Source organism: Mustelus asterias, chromosome 4 (assembly GCF_964213995.1).
Source record: "Mustelus asterias chromosome 4, sMusAst1.hap1.1, whole genome shotgun sequence".
NCBI classification, from domain to species: Eukaryota; Metazoa; Chordata; class Chondrichthyes; order Carcharhiniformes; family Triakidae; genus Mustelus; species Mustelus asterias.
This window is the reverse complement of record NC_135804.1, coordinates 125,738,138-125,757,933: the sequence shown is the minus strand read 5'-3', so window position 1 is coordinate 125,757,933 and position 19,796 is coordinate 125,738,138. Positions and strand designations below refer to the sequence as shown.

General features: G+C 39.6%; 1 protein-coding gene across 3 annotated transcripts in view; it reads left to right on the top strand.

Moving 5' to 3' along the window:
• The window catches only part of LOC144492979 (fibronectin type-III domain-containing protein 3A-like), a 144,164-nt gene that overhangs the window by 111,875 nt on the left and 12,493 nt on the right, over positions 1-19,796 (top strand). For all 3 annotated transcript variants that reach the window (XM_078211716.1, XM_078211717.1, XM_078211718.1), the window contains 11 exons: positions 2,026-2,084; positions 3,950-4,107; positions 6,718-6,777; positions 6,898-7,036; positions 7,373-7,426; positions 7,559-7,680; positions 9,135-9,309; positions 10,690-10,776; positions 12,293-12,431; positions 15,799-15,867; positions 19,240-19,358. In XM_078211716.1, coding sequence (XP_078067842.1) covers positions 2,026-2,084; positions 3,950-4,107; positions 6,718-6,777; positions 6,898-7,036; positions 7,373-7,426; positions 7,559-7,680; positions 9,135-9,309; positions 10,690-10,776; positions 12,293-12,431; positions 15,799-15,867; positions 19,240-19,358 — 1,181 coding nt within the window. The remainder of the gene's footprint in view (positions 1-2,025; positions 2,085-3,949; positions 4,108-6,717; positions 6,778-6,897; positions 7,037-7,372; positions 7,427-7,558; positions 7,681-9,134; positions 9,310-10,689; positions 10,777-12,292; positions 12,432-15,798; positions 15,868-19,239; positions 19,359-19,796) is intronic.

The window sequence follows — 19,796 nt, the reverse complement described above, 5'->3', positions numbered from 1 at the left end:
CTAAACATGTGCATTTATAGCGATGTAGCTCCATAGTAAAAAATACCAGCAGTGATGTGCAGAAATTTCAGTGGTTAATTTTTTTAAGTCCAAAGGAGACCACTTTTATAAATATAAACAGAATATACAGTAGATAACTGAGCCACATGGATAAGAAATGAAATAACTTGCATTCATATAGCACCGTTCACATCCTCCAACTGCTTGACAGGTAATTAATCACTTTTGATGTGCAGCCACTTTTGTTTCAAAGGCAAAGTTGGCAGTCAGTTTTGTACAGTGCTATCTCTCTCCAATAAGATGAGTAGTCACTGAATCTAGGTTGGCAGTGCAAGTGAGAAATGAATGTTTGTCAGAGCACCAGAGGATCCACATGTGCATGATGTGGAGATGCTGGCGTTGGACTGGGGTAAACATAGTAAGAAGTTTAACAACACCAGGTTAAGAATTCCCACTCACCTGAAGAAGGGGCTTGGAGCTCCGAAAGCTTGTGTGGCTTTTGCTACCAAATAAACCTGTTGGACTTTAACCTGGTGTTGTTAAACTTCTCCACATGTTCAAACAGGGAATTAGTTTATTATCTAATTTGAAAGAAAGAATTTTCTTGGTGCTTTCACCAGTTGGTCGGTGCTGAGTTTGACTGATTTTGACTCATTACCAGAAAGTGTACTGCAGTCAATTTAGCCCCCTCTAATAAAACTGGACAAACAGGCAGCTTAACCCTCCAAGTTAACCAGCTGCATTAGATTGTAAATATTCTAATTGGAGACTGGTTACTACTTTGGGAAAGAAAGAAGTATTGCCATGAGTTTTTTTTAACTTGCAGCTTTGTTACTAGAAACAACAGGCACTGGGTCAATTTTCTGAGAGCTTTGCTGAACATTGTACAGAAACTGCATATTGCAATAGGAGTACAAAGATCAACTTATTTTCATCAAGTTGGTCCTCAAAACAAAGGTATTCTTGCCTGCTAACACAGGTCAGATGCAAGGGTTTCTATTCCGTTGATCTTGCACAGACCAAGTGAAAGGATAAATCGTTCTGCCGTCATCAGAATTGCCAGCATTGTTCTTCAGAAGCGCTTTCAGGCTCTTCCTTGTATAAGCTTACATTCTAGGTAAATTGAATAGAATGAAATGAAAACTACAAGAAGTCTCCATTCTAAAGCATTCCAAGCAATTGGTAAACTTTAAGTGGCTTTTGAGCTGAGATAATTGACAAATGTAGAATTTTGGGTTTTTTTCTATATAGCTCAAATGATGCCAGATTGTACTTCTCCAAGTAGAAAGTCAGCTTTATTGCATCCGAGAGCTACAGAAATGTTTATTTTAAGTCAGCGCGTGGCTATATGGATTAGATTGAGGAAAAACTTGTTTAAAATCTTAGAGAGTGAGTGTTATCTTTGTACCACTATATAATGTCTGCTGTTCACTTGCCTATTCCACACAAGTAAAACAACTTGCTGGTCCTATGTTTGCGTTTTGACATGGTAGAATGTGTATTTAATCTACTGTTTAGGGACAGAGAATTGTGTGACTGCATGTATTATATTCCAGTAGCCATGATTTATCTAAATGATGGACTGTAAACAATATATTCTAAATTGTATAGACAGAGAAGTAGCTGATATGAATGACAGCTGGTATTACACCCGAGAAACCAACATGGGCATGACAGTTACTCTTGACATTTGAATAGTGGTACATTGTACTTTCAAAGAAAACCTGGTTTAATTAATAGCTTCAGAACAATAACCAAATGTTCACCATTCAGACTTGAACGAAGTATCCTTTGGCCAAACTGAACAATAATTACTTTTATAAATGTTAAATATTTTGAGCAAGTGTGACTATAACTTACGCGATACAACACGTATGAATAAAACGGTAGTTATACAATGAAATAATTTAAAAGTATCTTTCAAATGCAAGATTACCATGATATTGTGCTGACTTTTGTAGTCATATTACTCTGCATTATGCATTGATTTGTAACTAATTTTTCATATGCTTTTTTAATTCTCAGATTCAGATTTAGAAACAAAATTATTACTAGAGCTTCTTTCTGGCATTGCTAAACCTGTGGTAAGTAAGATTAAAGTTTTTTTAAAAACTTAGACTTGGTGTATTAGTGCTACATGATGGCTGGCTGAATAGTGTACCATGAATATAACCACTGTAGATTCAGCATCAATCCCTGGTATAAACTCTGATTCTGACTAATGATGGTGCTGCAGTTAATTTCAGTGTTCCTGTATTAGGAAAGGGAAGGGGTGGGGGGTGTGAGGGTGAAGGGGAAGGATCCCAGATGCTATCTGATACCCTGTGTGTGTTTTCTAGTTATTGCTCGTATTATTCCAATTCCTGCTCCTATTTCTTATACTTTCATTGTGAAAAGGTGGAGTTGAAATAGATGAGCAGCCATGAGCTTGCTGATTAGTGGAACAGGCTCAGAAGGCCAAGTGGCCTACTCCTGTTCCTTTTGTTCATACTTTTATTGGGGACCAGGCCAGCCTTCTGAGATGGGACCATATTCTTCTCTCCAAGTAGGAAGGGAACATTGGTCATCCTGTGCGTAGCTCATGACGGCTGATTTTACAGCAGAATTGAGGAAGACCTAAAATCGGGACACCTCTCTATTCTCGCAGTCATGGAATAATTCTTAATCAATCCATCTGCTCAGATGCAGCCCTCTCTTGTTATCAAAAAATTGCGATTGTCACCTCCCTGAAAAAAAATACCAGCCATGCTTCTTATATCCTGGCAAAATACCATGCCACCTTCAACCCTTCTCACCAAGTCCTTGAAGGTGTAGTCGTCTTCCAAATCTGTGCTCATCTTCCACAACAAAATGTTTAAATATTCAAATCAGATTTTTGTCCCTATCACAGTACTGAAATGACATGAATCAAATTTGCCAATCATATATTTTGTGATTATGGTGCATTATCCCTCTTAGAACTCTCTGCAGCCATTAACACGGCCAAAACCCATTTTCTTCCCTCACCTCACCTCTCTATTGTCAACTCAGTGTAACTACCTTGATTTGTTCCTCTTTTAGCTATCCAGTCATAGCCAGAGGATCTCTTAACAATAGATTCACATCCCACTCTTAGTGGTACGTGTAGACTCCTTCAAAGAACTGTCCTTGATCCCCTGCTCTTGCTCATTTGAATGCTTCTCATCTGCAACATGGTTCAAAGACATGGCATCTTCCATGTGTAACCTGATGACATGCAGGTCTACCCCTCTGCGATCTCAAACTCAGACTACTTTGTTGTTAAGCTGCTTGTTCTACATGCCTACATGTCCTGGCTGAAACGGTTTTCTCTAATTAAACATTGGTAAGGCCGAAGCTATAGTTTTCATCCTTACCACAGATTTTACAACAGGCTGCATCCCCTTCCAATGTCATTTTCCTAAATTGAATCACACCATTCACAAACCTAGCATTCTTTCAACAATGAGATGAACTTCTGAACTCGTGTCCCCTGCAGCACACAGACCTTCTACTTTGACCTCTAACATCATGCGCCTCTGCCCTGCCTCAGCCCATCTGCTGCTAATGTTCTCCACAGCTTTGTTTAAAAATTTCATTCTCATGTTTAATACCTTTGTGGCCTCTCCCTTCCCTGGTTTTGTCATCCCTTCCAGCCCAACAATTCCTCTGAAAGCTTTACACTTGTTCCTCCTGCCTTCTCCCCACCATTAATGACCGTGCACTCTGGAATATCTTCCCCAAACCTCCCAACCTCCTTTTCTTTGACTGAGCTTTTGCTCAACTAAATTATCTTCCACTTTGGTTCTGTGACCATTTCTGTTTGATTAAGCCCCAGTCAAGTGGCGTGGGATATTTTTCTACCTTTAAAGACACAATATAAATGCAAGATGTTGCTGTTTGTCACTGCTGTCTATGCTGTGCTCATCTTTAACCATCCTTTTGATTTTAGGTATCTGAAATTAAAGAAAAATCAGTTGTCTTATCCTGGAATCCACCGTCGGGTTCAGTGGAGGAGGAAGATAATGCCGATCAGTTACCAGCAAGCTGCAGTTATGAAGTTACAATATCGAACAGTGGAAAAAGTGGAAAATTCAAAGTGGCTTATTCGTAAGCGTTAGTTTGATTCTTTTCATTGTTTTCATTTTATTGGGTGCTGATCATGGTGTTATTATGTCAGGGTTGGGCCTGTAGAAAGCTATTAACCGCAAACTAAAACTCATTTCGTGCTTGTACAATGCATGGAAGACCAGGTGTTTTACAACCCAAGAGTGAGATTACTCATTGTTAAGCTCAACACTGAGACACTCATAACCCAATAGCTCTGAACCGGAGGAACTCGATCCTAATAGCTCGAACTAACTTTGAACCCAGATGTGAAAAGGCAATATTCTAAACCAAGCATTGCCCAGATCTGTAATTTAAATCATAGCTCTTAACCATAGTTAGATACACAGAAATGTGAAGTTGGACCCCCAGGAATTCATTTAGTTCTAGTTGTTTTTTAAAATTTTGTGATTCAAAAAAAGAACAAATTGAATTCGGTTAGTATACTTTGTGATTGACAAATAAAGATCTAATCGTGGTATAGAGTATTAATATAACAAAACCTACATTAATAGACACTTATTGACAGTTTCCAAATAATTTACATTGTATAAGATCCAAATTTCACCTTGAAATTGTGAACACTTGTGAGTTATGAACAACAGGCAACCTTCAGTGCACCAATTTTGTTTACAAGTGAAAACACAGGACATGCTGAATACTTACACAATCTTATCCCAAAGATCAAAGGGCTTCTCTGGCACTGTGGATGGTTGGTAAAGAATTCACCGTCCCACTGAATCCAAGAACTGCACTGGAATGCTCAATGTTCATCCTTGGGTCTCCAAGGCACTTCTCCTAGATTATTGACATGGAGATCATAGCATTTATTTCCCACCATGGTGGGCGGCCCCGCCAATTTCTGTGACATCACTTCACCGCCATCAGAGTCTCAACTGAGTGGAGTGTTTGGACATTGTGGGTGTTGACATTCGCATAGATATTGAAATTGGATGGGTGCTTTGAAATGGGAGGCTGAATGAGATGGATACAGGGAATATAGTCTTGAGGAGCTAAGAAGAAAGGGAAGAAAAAGGACAGAGGATGGAGTGAGTGAATAGGAAATAGAAATAGCAGATTGGGGCTCAAGTGCTTGGGGGGGGGTTCTTGGTTCTACAGAGAGCCAGGAGCTGCAATTATAACATGGAGTAAGAACATAAGATATTGCTGCTGGAGTACAGCGTATGGCCCTTAAGCCTTCTCTGCTTTATGTTACAATCATTGCTGACTTTTGGCTTCAAATGCCATATCCCTTCATTCCCCAGGAAAATAAAGACCTCAACCTTAAATGTCTTCACGATGGAACATGCACAGCCCTTGGATAGAGAATTCCAAAAATTCACAATCCATTGTATGAGGAAATTCTCATCTCATCTCCGTAGTAAATGATTGTCCCCTGTCTGAGACTGTGCCCCACTGTTCTAGATTCCTCGGAGGAAACAATCTTTTGGTTCGACGCTTTCAAGCTCCTTCAGAATCAATGATAACTCCTGTAGGAGCAGACAGAAGTTGGAAGAACCATTGGCAAACGGAGGAGGGAGGTTCTTTAAGTGAAAGTCCTTGGGCAATGGATCATTTGCCACATATTTTACCATCTTTTCATAGTATTTTTTTTTTAAAAACTGTTTTTAGGAAATAATCACACAGCAGAACATCATAATTCCTGTGGCATGGTGATGGATTACGTTTTTGACATTTACAATTTCGATAGCGAATGTTAGGAATGATTTATTATTTACTGTGGTGAACTCCTAACCACAAATCTGCACCATTGCCTCTCGATGACGTTTCATACCAAGCCTGCTTCAAATTATCGGCTGATGAAACCCTTCCCTCTGCCTTTGTTACATAGAAAATCAACACATTCCTACTGGTTTCCCACATTTTAACCCCGTAAATCACCCAAAGCTTTGCTGTCTTTGACTAAGTGTTCACCTTTCATTCCTGTGCTGTCTGACCTACATTGGCTGTTGGTCAAGCAGCATTTTAATTTTACAATATTCATCCTTGTTTTCAAATCCCTCCATGACCTCGCCCCTCTTTATCCTTGTAATCCCCTCCATTTTCACAATCCTCCAAGATTCCTACACCCCCCCCTTGAGCGCCCAGATTTTAACCATCGCACCACTGGTGGTCATGCCTTTCGCAGCTACTGCCCGAGGCACTTTGCCCTGTAAGTTGTGCAGCAATCTGGAATGTACCATATCAGAAACAAATACACCATTCAAATAACATTGACTTTAAAATGTGTAGGTAAGCAGCTGTGCCGTAATCGTAAAGGGATTGCAAAATTCAACAGGCTGTGCACAGCAAACAGAAACTAATGGGAAGATTGGTCCTAAGCTCTGAAACTCCTTCCCTAAACCCCTCCACCCCTCTACTTCTCTTTCCTCCTTTAAGGCGCCCATTTAAACCTACTTTGACTAAGCTTTAGTTTTACTGCTCTAATATTTCATTATGTACCTCCATGTCAAAATTACTTTAGCATGCACCCTTGAAGTGTCTTGGGATGTTTTATTTTGTTTAAGGGTGCCATATAAATGCAAATTGTTGTTTTCAACAAGATTGAGAGAGCAGGAGATTTCAACTTGAGACCTTTTTTCTTAATTTCAGAGGAGAAGAAACAACAGTTACTATAACTGAACTGCGACCAGCCACAGATTACCACGTTAGGTACAGCTTCATACCTGATATTATTTTTTTTTAAATTAACAAAATACATTTTCTGATATATTGTTACAATAGAAAGGAGGTTTCTGTTCTATCCGCTTGACAGCTGTGTTTTTCTCACAGAGTTTCAGCAATCTGTAATTCTGTGAAAGGGTCTGCTTCAGAAGTGGCAAGCTTTACCACAGAGCTCAGTAAACCTGATTCTCCAGCTCCACCAAAACTAATTAATAGGACCAAAAACAGTCTGAGCCTGCAGTGGAAGGTATGAATTATCAGATCTATCGGCAAATTATCTTCCGATGCTTTGACCTCTGTGGGAGAGAGGAGCGGGGTTAAAAATTATGTTGGTGGCGGTTGGGAGAGGGCAGAGAATGCGGTGCTTCCTTTGAAATGTTAACACTCATGGGGCTCTCATGCAAACATTCCCAGGACCCCAAATCTAATTTTCAAAACGTGGTGTAAGTAGCGCACAGGGAACAATATGATCTGCAGAAAATGTTTTCATTAGTGTACAGCAACAGAAATAATATGCTAATAAATCCAGTGATGTACAGAATCTAATAACATCTTTAATTTACTGTTTTAATTTTTGCTGCAGGCACCCAATGATGGTGGTTCTAAAATCTCAAATTATCTTTTAGAATGGGATGAGGTGAGTTTTCTCCGTGTGTTGTCTTTAAATTACAGTTCTCCTTATTAAAGTGTCAAAATGTCATGGTGCGGATAAAACTGTAGTAGTAAATAGCTAAATAAGAATTAACTACAGAAAACATTATTCTTGTAGGGAAAACAAAACCCTTTCAAGGAATGTTACTTTGGACATCAGAAACAATACAAGCTGACTAAGTTGTCCCCATCAGTAGGATATACATTCAGGCTCGCAGCTAAAAATGAAATTGGACTGAGGTAGGTAACCTTATTTTGAAATACAGAAATGGCTTTAGTTCACTGGAAATGGGAAAATCTGATTTACCTCAAGCCACTGTTCAAAAACCATGTCCTGAAGAGAACAGTTGAAGTTTTGTGATACCATATATTGCTACATCCCATCCTCTTTCACAGTGCCACCTGCTCATGTTCCACACCCAATTATTAAGCAGCCTTGTTTTTTTTTACATTCACAAAAGCTGTTTTCAAATATCAGAGAGAATTAAGGGTAATTATTTTATCTACTGATTTATTCTTCTATAAAGACATACAAATAGAAGAAAATAGGAGTAGTAGTAGGCCAGGCAGGCCCTTGAGACTGCTCTTCCCATCAATAAGATAATGGATAATAGAACATAGAACATAGAACATTACAGCGCAGAACAGGCCCTTCGGCCCACGATGTTGCACCGACCAGTTAAAAAAAAACTGTGACCCTCCAACCTAAACCAATTTCTTTTCGTCCATGAACCTATCTACGGATCTCTTAAACGCCCCCAAACTAGGCGCATTTACTACTGATGCTGGCAGGGCATTCCAATCCCTCACCACCCTCTGGGTAAAGAACCTACCCCTGACATCGGTTCTATAACTACCCCCCCTCAATTTAAAGCCATGCCCCCTCGTGCTGGATTTCTCCATCAGAGGAAAAAGGCTATCACTATCCACCCTATCTAAACCTCTAATCATCTTATATGTTTCAATAAGATCCCCTCTTAGCCGCCGCCTTTCCAGCGAAAACAATCCCAAATCCCTCAGCCTCTCCTCATAGGATCTCCCCTCCATACCAGGCAACATCCTGGTAAACCTCCTCTGCACCCTCTCCAAAGCCTCCACATCCTTCCTGTAATGTGGGGACCAGAACTGCACACAGTACTCCAAGTGCGGCCGCACCAGAGTTGTGTACAGTTGCAACATAACGCTACGACTCCTAAATTCAATCCCCCTACCAATAAACGCCAAGACACCATATGCCTTCTTAACAACCTTATCTACTTGATTCCCAACTTTCAGGGATCTATGCTTTCAGGAATCTTCAATTCTACTCTCTACTTTATCCCCAAATCCCTTGATCATTTGATGCTTATGTTCTGTAACATTCAGTTGGTTGTTATACAAAGTCTGCCATCATGTTCTTCCATCCATCAGAGCAATCAGAAATATATGATGGCCATTTATAGATTCCTACTCAATAGCTTAAAATTAAAGGGCAAGCTGTACACCTTGAGGCGCATTGTCCCTCATTGAGTGTCGTTTTAGTTGATAGAAAGTGTGCCATTGCTTGTGGAAGCTGACTTTTACATTGTTGCCCAGAGTTTTGGGAAGAATATAATTCCCCGTGTCTTTTCATGGAGGGCTGCTCTAGTACTTGCGATAATAAATTGTGAGCTTCTTGCATTACATTTTAACTGTGTTTTTGTTTCTTCCACTAGTGATCTCAGTGAAACAGTACAGTATTACACAGCAGGCAGTGTTCCACCTTGCCCAGCTCCTCCTCGGCTAATTCGTGCCGGTGTCACATGGATGTCATTAGAGTGGAGTAGACCTAGTGGTGTTTCATGTGATGAGTCCATTACATATATCCTGGAAATGGAAGATGAGAGTTCAGTAAGAGATTTTGAGCTATATTTATCAAGTATTTTTAATCCAAGTGAGAAATGGGCACTTAGTAGTATTAAACCAGATTCCACTGCTTTACCTCTGGCTAATGTACATATTTGACCCAATGTAGTGAAATTGGACTTTCTTCTTGCCCGCCTCACTCTTGTGGTGCCATACAGACTTTTCTCCCCAATACCCTACAAATGTAGCATTGTAGACATTGGTACGTTCAGGCAATTTAACGCAAAGAAGGCATTCAGTAGTTGGTCTAGACTGTTATCAGCAACAGTGCCTGCATAAGTGCCTATCATAAGGCGACGAGGGACATGTAACAAGCAAGGGAGGAAATAGTTAAAATAATCCATCAACCTGCATTGGAAAGTGTTCTGATTCTCTTTGTCCACTCATACCTTGAAAGGGATGGATTACTAGTGGTAGCCACAAATTACCCACAACAATGCACCAAGTACGAAAACCAGTACACATTCAGCTTCACTGTTGGGACCACTTTTGGCTCTACATTCGGCGTTTATAAGCTTAAAACTCATGATAGGATTTGAGAGCATAATCTAAATTTCCACAACTGTGAGAGTGCTGTCGCATCAAGAGGTGCTAATTTTTGGGTAAGGTTAAAACCTGTCCATCTGCTTACTGCTATTTATTTAAAAAGTAGAGGATTCACCCAAGCTACTGGCCACATTTTGCACTGAAATCTACAGCTTTAATTGCTTTGTGGGAACAACTTTTTCGGGATGAAGTTTTTTAAAGATGTTCTGAGGACATGAACGTATAAACAAATTCATTCTTCTGTATATAAATGTATGTTAAGCTTGCAATGTGTACAATCTGTAGTGTATCTTGAAGTGGTGTAATTGTAAAACTATTAAGTCAAAAAATGGTGACAAAAGTGCTTTGAATTATACTTTAAAATCTTGCTCATTGTCTTAAACCACGTGGATGTAGGAACAATAGTAGGCTATTCCGATCCCTAGGTGTCTTCCATTTTGGACTGATCTATATTTCAAGATGTTTATTTTTTTCTGTATTGTGAATAGTAATTTGTCTTGCACAGATTACTATGGGATATGGGCAGAGATTTGGCACATGGAAATTGCTAAGCTCTGACCAATTACGGGACAGCACATTTCCAAACTGCAAACTATCCTTGTTGAAATCTACGTCCCAGTGGAGGAAATGTGATCATTTCTGATTTGTTAATCACTGTTATTTTTGGCTGGTTTATCATAACCAGTTATTGTAATTCATATGGGTAGAAAGAAAGGGAATTGTGATCATTCTGCTATTAAAACCTTTTGCACAATACTGCTGTGATATACAAATTTAACATGTAAAGTTGTTTGCAGTTACGTTTTAAATATTTTATAGGGTTATGGTTTTAAGGCAAAATACAATGGTGATGAGCTTGCTTGCACTTTAAAAAATCTCAGACGGAGTAGCTCCTTCAGTTGCAGAGTAAGTACTATTTGCTATTCTATTTTGCTTATTTTGCTTATTTTTCTTTCTCTTTTAACATAATTCAATTAAGAGTGCAGATTCAGATAATAAAAGGCCTTTGTCCCCAAGTGAGGAAGGAAAATAATTAAGCAGGGAATCTATTTAGTATCATCCAGTGACCCCTGTTTGAAATTATGCTGTATTCATGCTATATTACATCTGGCTAAGAATCTGACTGTAGTTGAATAGTCTGAGACTTGCTGAGGATCAAGACTCATGAATGGCCACTTTAGTGGGATATTGGACGGTGGCTGTTTATGTGGAATTTCAGAAATAGAAGAGGTGAGATTCTGGCAGGGCAGAAGGTAACGACTCTTTGATACTCCACTGTAGTCGACTTGTTGCTACAAGTTTCTTTCTCTCTCTTCCGTGCCTAGTGGTATAAGAGGCTGCTTTTACAATCAACGGACCATTTCTGCAACAAAGTTCCTTTCTTAAAACACAAACTAGTTATCAGAGTCTGACTCTGAACTCTCTACCTGGAGAACCGGCTGGAGGTGATAAGAGAATCCCTCATCACTCCACTGCATTTCACTTGGATAAAAGTTCCCCTCCTCATGATGCCAATCCAGTATATTTGGAGTCTGGAGAGTTTTCTGTTTGCTGGGCCCATGGTGGGTGGATTTGAATTAGATGCAGATTCCCTACTGGATGCCAACCTAGTATTAAGAAACTGAAACACAAGTCTCTGCTAGCTGGGCAGTAGTCTTTAGAGTGTATCAAAGTTATTAGTTTAAAAGAATTGCTGAAGGTAGCGTTTTTATCACAGTTACAATGGCCGGCAAACCCAAGGTAGAGAGCTGCAGTGACATCATCATGCTGTTCAAGCAGCCAATCCCAATAAAGGATTTCACAGACCCCCTAATCAGGAAAGGAAAAGCAAAAGAAATAAAATCATTTTTATTTTTAAATAGAGTAAGTTAAAGACTGGAACATGGACATGGGGTGAAGGTAAAAGCTGAAATAATCAAAAATGTTTTAAACACTTTAAAAATAGTTTTAAAAAAGTCAAATTCATCAAATGGAGATATATGACCCTCCAAGAATATAAAAACAATTCAGGGCCAATTCTGTGAATAAATCCCAGTTACAGCAATGAGAGAGTGGGAAAAGGAGAAGTTCTTAACTGATTTAAATGAATGTCAGCTCTGGGAGTGGGAACCTGTGCAGCCTCAAACTCTTAGTGGCAGACCACAATTTAGGATTTCTGCACTAATTTGCATATAGGCTACATCTTGAAATGATCCAGTTTCAAGGGGCAATGATAGTGAATACTGGCAGTTCATCGTCAATCCACCCCCACCCCCCTCAAATCTCCGACCTCCCTTCACTGCAAAATACAGGCCAATGTTTGATCTGTCTCCGTGGGGGATAAATGAGCGGTGTGCTGAGGTGTCATGCTTTTTTTTGGTATGCTCTTAAAAATTCTCTGGTTTTAAGTCTTTAACTTGATTTTCTTTTCATTAATATGCAGGTATTTGCCTGTAATAGTGAAGGCAAAAGTAATCCCAGTGAGGTTGTGAAATATTGCACGTGTCCTGATAAGCCTGGACCACCGAGTAAACCAAGTATAAAGGGAAAAGTACATGCATACAGTTTAAAGGCTGTGTGGGGTAAGCCACATCTGATCTGATGCATTAATGAAGTCCATTGTGAAAGCAACTCATTACAATGATTTCCTATAATTAAAATTGTGCTTTTCATTCTCCAAACTGTGTAGCTTTTATCGAATTATGTGCATGCTGCCAACATCTGCATTGGTAGACGATGAGAGCTTTATGTCACACTTGCAAGTGTCACCTAAATAAATCCTTTAAGAAAAGCAAACCACTGTTAACCTGAAGATCGTATTTGTCTCTTCAGTGTTGCATGAATGAAACCGTAATGAGCAAGTGGGAAAACTGCTATTGAAGAAGCAGCAGACAATGCAAATAGAATTGCACAAAATAATAGTTTTTAAAAAATAATACGGCTACTATCTTATTTTTTTGCCCCCTTAAGTAACCAATGATAAATTTGTACACAAATTTGAACATGCAAAAATAGCTTTACGTTTACCCAAAACATTTTCCTTGCTGTTTGGAACTGACATTGGTTTTGCTTGCAGGGGCCTAATCCCCAAAGACCTTGAGCTAGAATTTTAACTTCTTTCTTGGAGCCTGCTTTCTTCAGTTGGATTACAGTCTGTAATGCTTCATAGTTGAAGCAACTGCATTTCTTGTATAAATAATTTAATACGCTTTCAAATTTTGTTTCACTAAGAATTACTGTTTTCCAGCCTTATGGTTATTCGCATTTTTCTAATTCTTCATGCTGCAGAAAAATCAATAGATGGTTTGTTGCCACTGCAGCTACAGCTGTTTACTGTGTATAGAAAACATCAAGAAAGCACTGGAAGCATCAAATGAAACAGTAACTAAATGTTACGCTGTTTTCATGCTCCGAAATGTTATTTCAGGCTTCCTCATTGATATTTTCACAATATGCCTGCACTCCTGAAAATCACATTACATAAATGGCCTTGGGGATACTTGTTGCTAGCTGATTTCAATTTTAAAAATTAGTATTTTCCCATTTCAGTTTTTTTTTGTCAGGTGAGATGTGGATCTTTCCCACTTTTAATAATGCTGTGATTGTTCCGCATGTCACACTTTTGATGTTGCCATTGAATATGCCCTCCCAAATTTGCTGGTTCATAATCATTTTTTATGGATGTAGAATTAGTTACATGGATTGGAAAATGCATGAACATCTGTAAGGAAAGCACTCAGGATTTAAAAGACTTGAAGGCAAGATGTCGAAGAACAAAAATAGTGGAGATCGGCATCCACATTCAGAGTCAAAGACATTAGGGAAGAAAAAATTGCAAAAAATATGAGGAATGGGATTTAATTAAAGGGAATGTAATTGCAGTATCATGAAAAAACTAGCAAATTGGTGGCTGAGTGGGAATTCAAAACAGTAATAAGGAAAGGGTGGAGCATTAAAAACAGGATTGGGAATTTAAGAGAAACAGAGCCAAGGAAGGGAGGTTTAAAAATAGACCTGTAAATATAAGAAAAAGCATATTGAACAGAAGCAGCAATTAAAAAAGAAAATTAGCCAATGGTTGGTGGTGGATTTGGGGTGGGTTAAGCTTGAGAACGATTAGGGAATTAAAATAGAAGCGACTAGTTAGAGATTAAAAGCTGCACTGAGCTGGCAGAGCTGAGAATGTTTGCAGAGTTAGCAAGACGCAGGATTGGAAGCTGATGCCTCAAATCCTGTGGGGTGAGGCGGAAAGAAGGGGCATATCTTTGGAGCAGGTTAATTCAGTCATTTTAACGTAAGGAGCGCGGTTAGACAGTTTGCAAAAATAAAGGGAGCATGTTCCAAGGCTGATCCACAGAGGCAAAAGATGAGTTAGGTGGAAAGCCAGGCATAGGAATTGAGAGAAATCTGAGTTGATGCAAAAGCACCACCTACTGTTTGATGACTTGCAATGACAGCTCTAAAGAACTGACAACAAATATTGGTAACAGAAGGGGTTCCCATTATAAAATGTTGATGTAAGCTTTTCCCATTTCAGATAGTGGCATAAAAACCAGGACTCAAAAAAAATGTGACACAACAGACTAACTTTTACAGGGAGTAGGTGTCATATGCAAGAATTTAATTAAAGCATTTTATTAGTACTAAATATGTGTGTATTTTAAATATTTACAAGACTGTACCTGAAATAAGACATCAAAAGCAATCAGCAGGGAGTCCTAATATAAAACTCAAATTCTAAAAGAACTGCAGCTTCATTGAAGTTTGGAGAACAATTGTGGGTAAATTCCCAGAAATTAAACATATTTATTTTAGCTCAAACTTTAATAATGCTATATACTACTACAGAACTGCTCCTAAGAGGTTTAGGGCAAATCAATCCTTGATGTTTTGTAATTTAATGCCAAATCCATACAAATGGCGACGTGTATACCAATGATATTTCAGTTAGAGCTGTGCCAGTTAGTCTTGGAAAAGCTTTAAAAGGAAATGCAATTAGTACTTGCTCAAAACATATTCAAAATACCTGTAATCACGAAAGGAATGTAGCAGATATGATAGTTAGTTATTAATTAAATAAATGATCTTGGTTAAAGCAAGAAGCTAAAATGATTTGTTTGTTGTACCCATCAGAATTATAAATTCTTGTGACATGTATGACTTGAGTTACTTAATCATAGTATTCCCTACAGTGCAGAAAGAGACCATTTAGCCCATTGAATCTGCGCCAACTCTGACAGTATCTCTCCCCCACCCTATCCCCGTAAACCCACACATTTACCATGGCTAATCCATCTAACCTACACATCTTGGGACACTAGGGGCAAGTTAGCATGGCCAATCCACCTAACCTGAACATCTTTGGATGGTGGGAGGAAACTGGAGCACTCAAGGGAAACTCACGCAGAGACAGAGAGAACTTGCAAACTGCACACAGTCACCCAAGGCCGGAATTGAGCCTGGGTCCCTGGCACTGAGGCAGCAGTGCTAACCACTGTACTGTCCTTGGATGTATTAAAATAAATCTTGGCATTTATTTGACGAGCAGAGGAATATTCTGGTGTCCTAACTGGCATTAAGCTCTGAACCAAAATCACTTAAACAAATTAACATTTAACCACTGTGCCATCTGCTGTTCTGAGGAAGTAACTATTTTCTCAAGGTTTATTGTCAGAGATTCTAACTGATGACGTTGGCCTCAATGAAACTAAAATGCAGCTGAATGCATTATATTAAATTAGAGCTTGCCAAGTCCCATGTCTCAAGATATGTTTGTGTGCTTTATAAAATTCATCCAACAAAGTGTCTTGTCGAAGAACAAGCTTCAAAACCACTGATTAATAATGTCTAATGTGTCAATAATGCGATAAGAAAGTTACATTGTTATCTTTGATAATATTTTGGTTGAGTAAAAGATATACAACCCTTTTTGTCTTTTTTTCTTTGCAGAGCCTCCAAAAGATAATGGAGGGTCAGAGATTACCAAGTATGTACTTGAGCTATCAGAAGGATTGAATGGTAAGTATTTTTAAAATTTTCTACTCTTCATCTTCTCATATGTTTGTCTGCCAAATTTTTCATGCAGTGCAAAGCATTCCTATTCAGTTGGTTCTGGATTGGTGAGATGTATAATGGTGGTGATTAGCAGTCATGTTTGACTCTTATTAAATTTGTGTTTGGTGCTCATGTCCGTTGAAATCCAGCTGTTTTTGTTTTCCGCTTCAATACCGTAGCTCTAGTTTCCGTGTTCATTTTCCCAGCTAAGGAAAGGAAACCGAAGGTTTTGATTTCAAGATGGTGTGAAAAAGCTATAAGAACTTAATGTGTTTAATTGTATGTGTATAATTCTGGATCCTGGAACACAAACAGTATTAGTAAATATATATGATGGTTAAAAAATGTATGTTAACATATAAAATGACTCTGCCTAATAAAAGTTCTGGCAAATTTATGAAGAAAAAGTTTTAATTCATGAAAATCAGCAAAGTGTGGCATTGGCTATAAATTTGTTTTCATTTCCAAAACAATTTTATGTAATTAGAAACATCTTTGCATTTGTTTGTCCTTTGACAAATTGTCATGATGCCCCTAGGGTTGTTTTATTTTTGTCTTGCTCACATTTGAATATGTAATCAAAAGAGAAAATGCTGGAAAATCTCAGCAGGTCTGGCAGCATCTGTAAGGAGACAAAAGAGCTGACGTTGCGAGTTCAGACGACCCTTTGTCAAAGCTTTGGATATATAATGTTTGAAGACTAATTAACACATCTTAGATCATTCAGTTTGAAAAATAGGACACGTATATCTCCTTTCACATCTTCAGGAGATTCCGAAGTACGAAACAACAAATGAATTACTTTGTGTCTTCTCTGTTTCGTAAGCAAACAAACAGCCAATTTATCGCAGTAAGGTCCCACAAAGAGCAATGTGAGAAGTGGCCAGTTAATATTTATAATACTGTTGGTTGAAGAATAAATATTGGCCAGGCAATGGAAAAGCTCCCTTACTCTTGGATTATTCACAAAATCATAAACATTTAAAGGTCTGAAAATTGATAAATCTCCGGGCCCAGATGGGCTACATCCTAGAGTTCTAAAGGAGATAGCTGAAGAAATAGTGGAGGCGTTAGTTATGATCTTTCAAAAGTCACTGGAGTCAGGGAAAGTCCCAGAGGATTGGAAAATCGCTGTTGTAACCCCACTGTTCAAGAAGGGAACAAGAAAAAAGATGGAAAATTATAGGCCAATTAGCCTAACCTCAGTTGTTGGCAAAATTCTAGAATCCATCGTTAAGGATGAGATTTCTAAATTCTTGGAAGTGCAGGGTCGGATGAGGACAAGTCAGCATGGATTTAGTAAGGGGAGGTCGTGCCTGACAAACCTGTTAGAGTTCTTTTGAAGAGATAACAAATAGGTTAGACCAAGGAGAGCCAATGGATGTTATCTATCTTGACTTCCAAAAGGCCTTTGACAAGGTGCCTCACGGGAGACTGCTGAGTAAAATAAGGGCCCATGGTATTCGAGGCAAGGTACTAACATGGATTGACGATTGGCTGTCCGACAGAAGGCAGAGAGTTGGGATAAAAGGTTCTTTCTCAGAATGGCAACCGGTGACAAGTGGTGTCCCGCAGGGTTCAGTGTTGGGGCCACAGCTGTTCTCTTTATATATTAACGATCTAGATGACGGGACTGGGGGCATTCTGGCCAAGTTTGCCGATGATACAAAGATAGGTGGAGGGGCAGGTAGTATTGAGGAGGTGGGGAGGCTGCAGAAAGATTTAGACAGTTTAGGAGAGTGGTCCAAGAAGTGGCTGATGAAATTCAACGTGGGCAAGTGCGAGGTCGTACACTTTGGAAAAAAGAATAGAGGCATGGACTATTTTCTAAACGGTGACAAAATTCATAATGCTAAAGTGCAAAGGGACTTGGGAGTCCTAGTCCAGGATTCTCTAAAGGTAAACTTGCAGGTTGAGTCCGTAATTAAGAAAGCAAATGTAATGTTGTCATTTATCTCAAGAGGCTTGGAATACAAAAGCAGGGATGTACTTCTGAGGCTTTATAAAGCACTGGTTAGGCCCCATTTGGAGTACTGTGAGCAATTTTGGGCCCCACACCTCAGGAAGGACATACTGGCACTGGAGCGGGTCCAGCGGAGATTCACACGGATGATCCCAGGAATGGTAGGCCTGACATACGATGAACGTCTGAGGATCGTGGGATTATATTCATTGGAGTTTAGGAGGTTGAGGGGAGATCTGATAGAAACTTACAAGATAATAAACGGCTTAGATAGGATGGACGTAGAGAAGTTGTTTCCATTAACAGGGGAGACTAGGACGCGGGGGCACAGCCTTAGAATAAAAGGGAGTCACTTTAGAACAGAGATGAGGAGAAATTTCTTCAGCCAGAGAGTGGTGGGTCTGTGGAATTCATTGCCACAGAGGGCTGTGGAGGCCGAGACGTTGAGCGTCTTCAAGACAGAAATTGATAAATTCTTGATTTCTCGAGGAATTAAGGGCTATGGGGAGAGAGCGGGTAAATGGAGTTGAAATCAACCATGATTGAATGGTGGAGTGGACTCGATGGGCCGAATGGCCTTACTTCCGCTCCTATGTCTTATGGTCTTATGGTCTTATTTACTGCACAGAATGAGACCAATTGACCCATTATGTCTGTGCCAGCCAAAAAAGAACTCTCCAGATTTATCCCACTTTCCAGCTCAGTGACAAGCACTGAGGTCCATATCTAACAGCACTTCAAATGTATATTTGATCAGGGCACCTGCCTCTTATCAGCTTTTCAGGCAGTGAATTCCAGACACCCACCACTCTCTGGGTAGAGACACTTCTCAATTCCCTCCAATCCTTCTGCCAATTACTTTAAATTCATAGCCCCCCAATTATTGACCTCACTGCAAAAGAAAATGGGTACCATATGCCTTCCTAACCAGCATAAATTTGGAATCATGATCTCAATGACTTAATGTTGAACAATGTGTGGATATTTTACTCAAGATTCTTGCACATCATCGATGCTTGTCACTGGCTCAAGCATGATTCTAGAGCAAACAGGTTTACGAAGTGCACGGACAGTTTATTAAACATCATGCATATTCGGTCTTTTCAACATCCTGAGCAAGCGATTGCTTGCATCCATGCTGTCCTAGCATGGCAGAAATTGCTGAGGAGTGGAGCTGTGAGCATATGTGTGAGTGAGGCAGCTGCTGCCATCGGACAAACAGTGCTGTGAGACTTCTTGCAGCAGTCACTCTTGCAGGAAGACCAGTATTGACTGAGGTAGCTTAACAAGTGGTGGCGTCTCTTGAATGTTCTGTTCTAATTTCCAAATGATCAGTCATTTGAGTAACATGAAGGTTAATTTGTGTTTTTCAGAGAATAAGTGGGACATGGTGTACAATGGACCAGTCAAGGAGCATGTCTGTGATCATCTAAATCCTGGTACATGGTATAGAATGAGAGTTTACTGCATTAGTAATGGAGGACAAAGTCAGGTAAAACCAGTCATTCAGTAGTGTGCGTATTGAAACATTTTGCTGACTCTTTGAATTTATCAAGGCAAGAGATTTCAATCTCAGTTACCTATTTAGGACAGCACGGTGGCACACTGGTTAGCACTGCTGCCTCCCAGCGCCTGGAACCTGTGTTCATTTCCCACCTTGGGTGATTATGTGGAGTTTGCACCTTCTCCCCATGTCTGTGTGGGTTTCCTCTGGATGCTTCAGCTTCCTCCCACAGTCCAAAGGTGTGCAGGTTAGGTGGATTGGCCATGCTAAATTGCCCCTTAGTGTCCCAAGATGTGTAGGAGGGGTTAGTGGGGCAAATATGAGGTTACAGAGATAGGGCCTGGGTAAGATGCTATCTCAAAGAGTCGGTACAGACTCAATGGACCAAATGACGGCCTCTTGCACAGTAGGGATTCTGATTTGTGC